This window comes from Myotis lucifugus, unplaced genomic scaffold, assembly GCF_000147115.1.
Source record: "Myotis lucifugus unplaced genomic scaffold, Myoluc2.0 scaffold_69, whole genome shotgun sequence".
NCBI lineage: Eukaryota > Metazoa > Chordata > Mammalia > Chiroptera > Vespertilionidae > Myotis > Myotis lucifugus.
The window spans coordinates 3,771,148-3,772,582 of NW_005871117.1; the positions used below are offsets into that span (position 1 = coordinate 3,771,148).

Sequence of the window (1,435 nt, forward strand, 5' to 3'; positions counted from 1 at the left end):
GAGCTCCTATTCATAATATTAGGAAGCAAAAATTGAGAGACTTGAATTTTAATACTGGTTAAAGTACTTACTACCTGTCAGACCATGGAACTTATTTTCCCATAATGTAAAATGAGGAGGTTTGATAGATGATTATTCGATCATTTCAGTTTCTAACTAGACTATTGATAACAGTTTCTTTGTCATCACAGATGCTCTAGAGAATCACTGTGTTGGAAAATTTCCTCTGTATACATATAAGTCTTGGGCCCAAGTCTTGACAGAAGCAAAGTTAATGTTTACAAAAATGAAATGAGGCAAGATGGGGACATTAAGCTCTCTCTCCACAGAGCCCCTTCTCTGCGAGGTTCTTCAAGGCCTGTGATCTGAGACCTTCTTGTGGCCTATAAGAAACAACCCATATTCTGAAACTCCTGTTTCTACATTCCAGGAGAATACCCTCAATTAGATTTAGGGATGCATATTTGTTATTTAATGAAACAACTCCTGAATTTTGTGCTGTGAGGCTCAGAGTTTAGGCTCCAAGAAAAGGGATGGCTTCAACTTGTATTTACCTTTCCCTCCTCAGGCTCTGCAGATGACATGGGAAGAAGGTTGCACTCAGCCCCTGGCCTTGGTCTCTCAAAGACCCCAACAGCAGAAATGGAGCAGAGTCTCCATGAAGCCAGCACAGTGCCAGCTTCTCAGGTAGCAGTTTCAGGTGCTAAAGTGCTGGGCATGGGGTGGTATGTTGGGGAAGAAATTGTGGCAATATGAGCGGTTGGCTTGGTGGTAAGGCAGGGGCATGGTAACGTGGGGCTATTAGATGAAAACAAGGTCTATGATTGAGCTTCTTTTGAGTGAGAGGAGATTTCCACTTGGGCACTACCTTTCAAATACATCTAATTCAGGTCTCTACTAGTAACTCTTACCTTATTCTCTCCCAAATCCCTGGGGACAGGATCTGTGGGGAAACCATAGGTCTGGTTTTATGTGTTTATCTATGTGTGTCTGTGTATTTGAAGGCTACCCCTTGCTGAGGCCCCAGCAGGGAGTATGGGGATAAACACAGTGCAGAGAATTTTTGCTGCATCTCATGTAATCTCAGCGGTACTGTTGTCTTAGAGAGGGCGGAGGTCCCAGTCTCTTCTCACAGTTTTGTAAGTGTCTGTCTATTCAGAGCACCTCTTTCTCTTGCTAGGTAAAATATGGTGTAAGTGAAGGGGAAGAAGAAACTGAAGGTTGTAATTTGGGGGAAAGCTATGTGCACTCAGCAAAAATGAGGACACATAATTATGATTTTATTGACACACATTTAGTTGGAACCCAGAGGAATGTCCCTTCCCTGTAGCAGTTCTGCAAGGTGTATTATAGGGCTGCCCAGGGTGAGAAGAATCCTAGTAGCTTGAGAGGGGTCTCTAAGAAGCAATGGCTGCTGATTTGGGTCAGAACCCAT

General features: G+C 43.3%; 1 protein-coding gene across 17 annotated transcripts in view; it reads left to right on the forward strand.

The window, feature by feature from the left end:
* USP54 (ubiquitin specific peptidase 54) overlaps window positions 1-1,435 on the forward strand; it is a 113,183-nt gene that overhangs the window by 104,381 nt on the left and 7,367 nt on the right. For 14 of the 17 annotated variants that reach the window (XR_002829665.1, XR_002829664.1, XM_023755096.1 and 11 more), the window contains one exon: window positions 569-687. The exons of 1 other annotated variant lie outside the window; for it this stretch is intronic. Coding sequence is in view for 13 of the 16 variants with exons in the window: in XM_023755096.1 (XP_023610864.1) it covers window positions 569-687 (119 nt within the window). In the remaining 3 variants the exon portion in view is untranslated. Of the gene's footprint in view, window positions 1-568; window positions 701-1,435 lie in introns of those variants that run through there. 2 more of the 17 variants (XR_002829662.1, XM_023755103.1) reach the window with 1 other exon arrangement.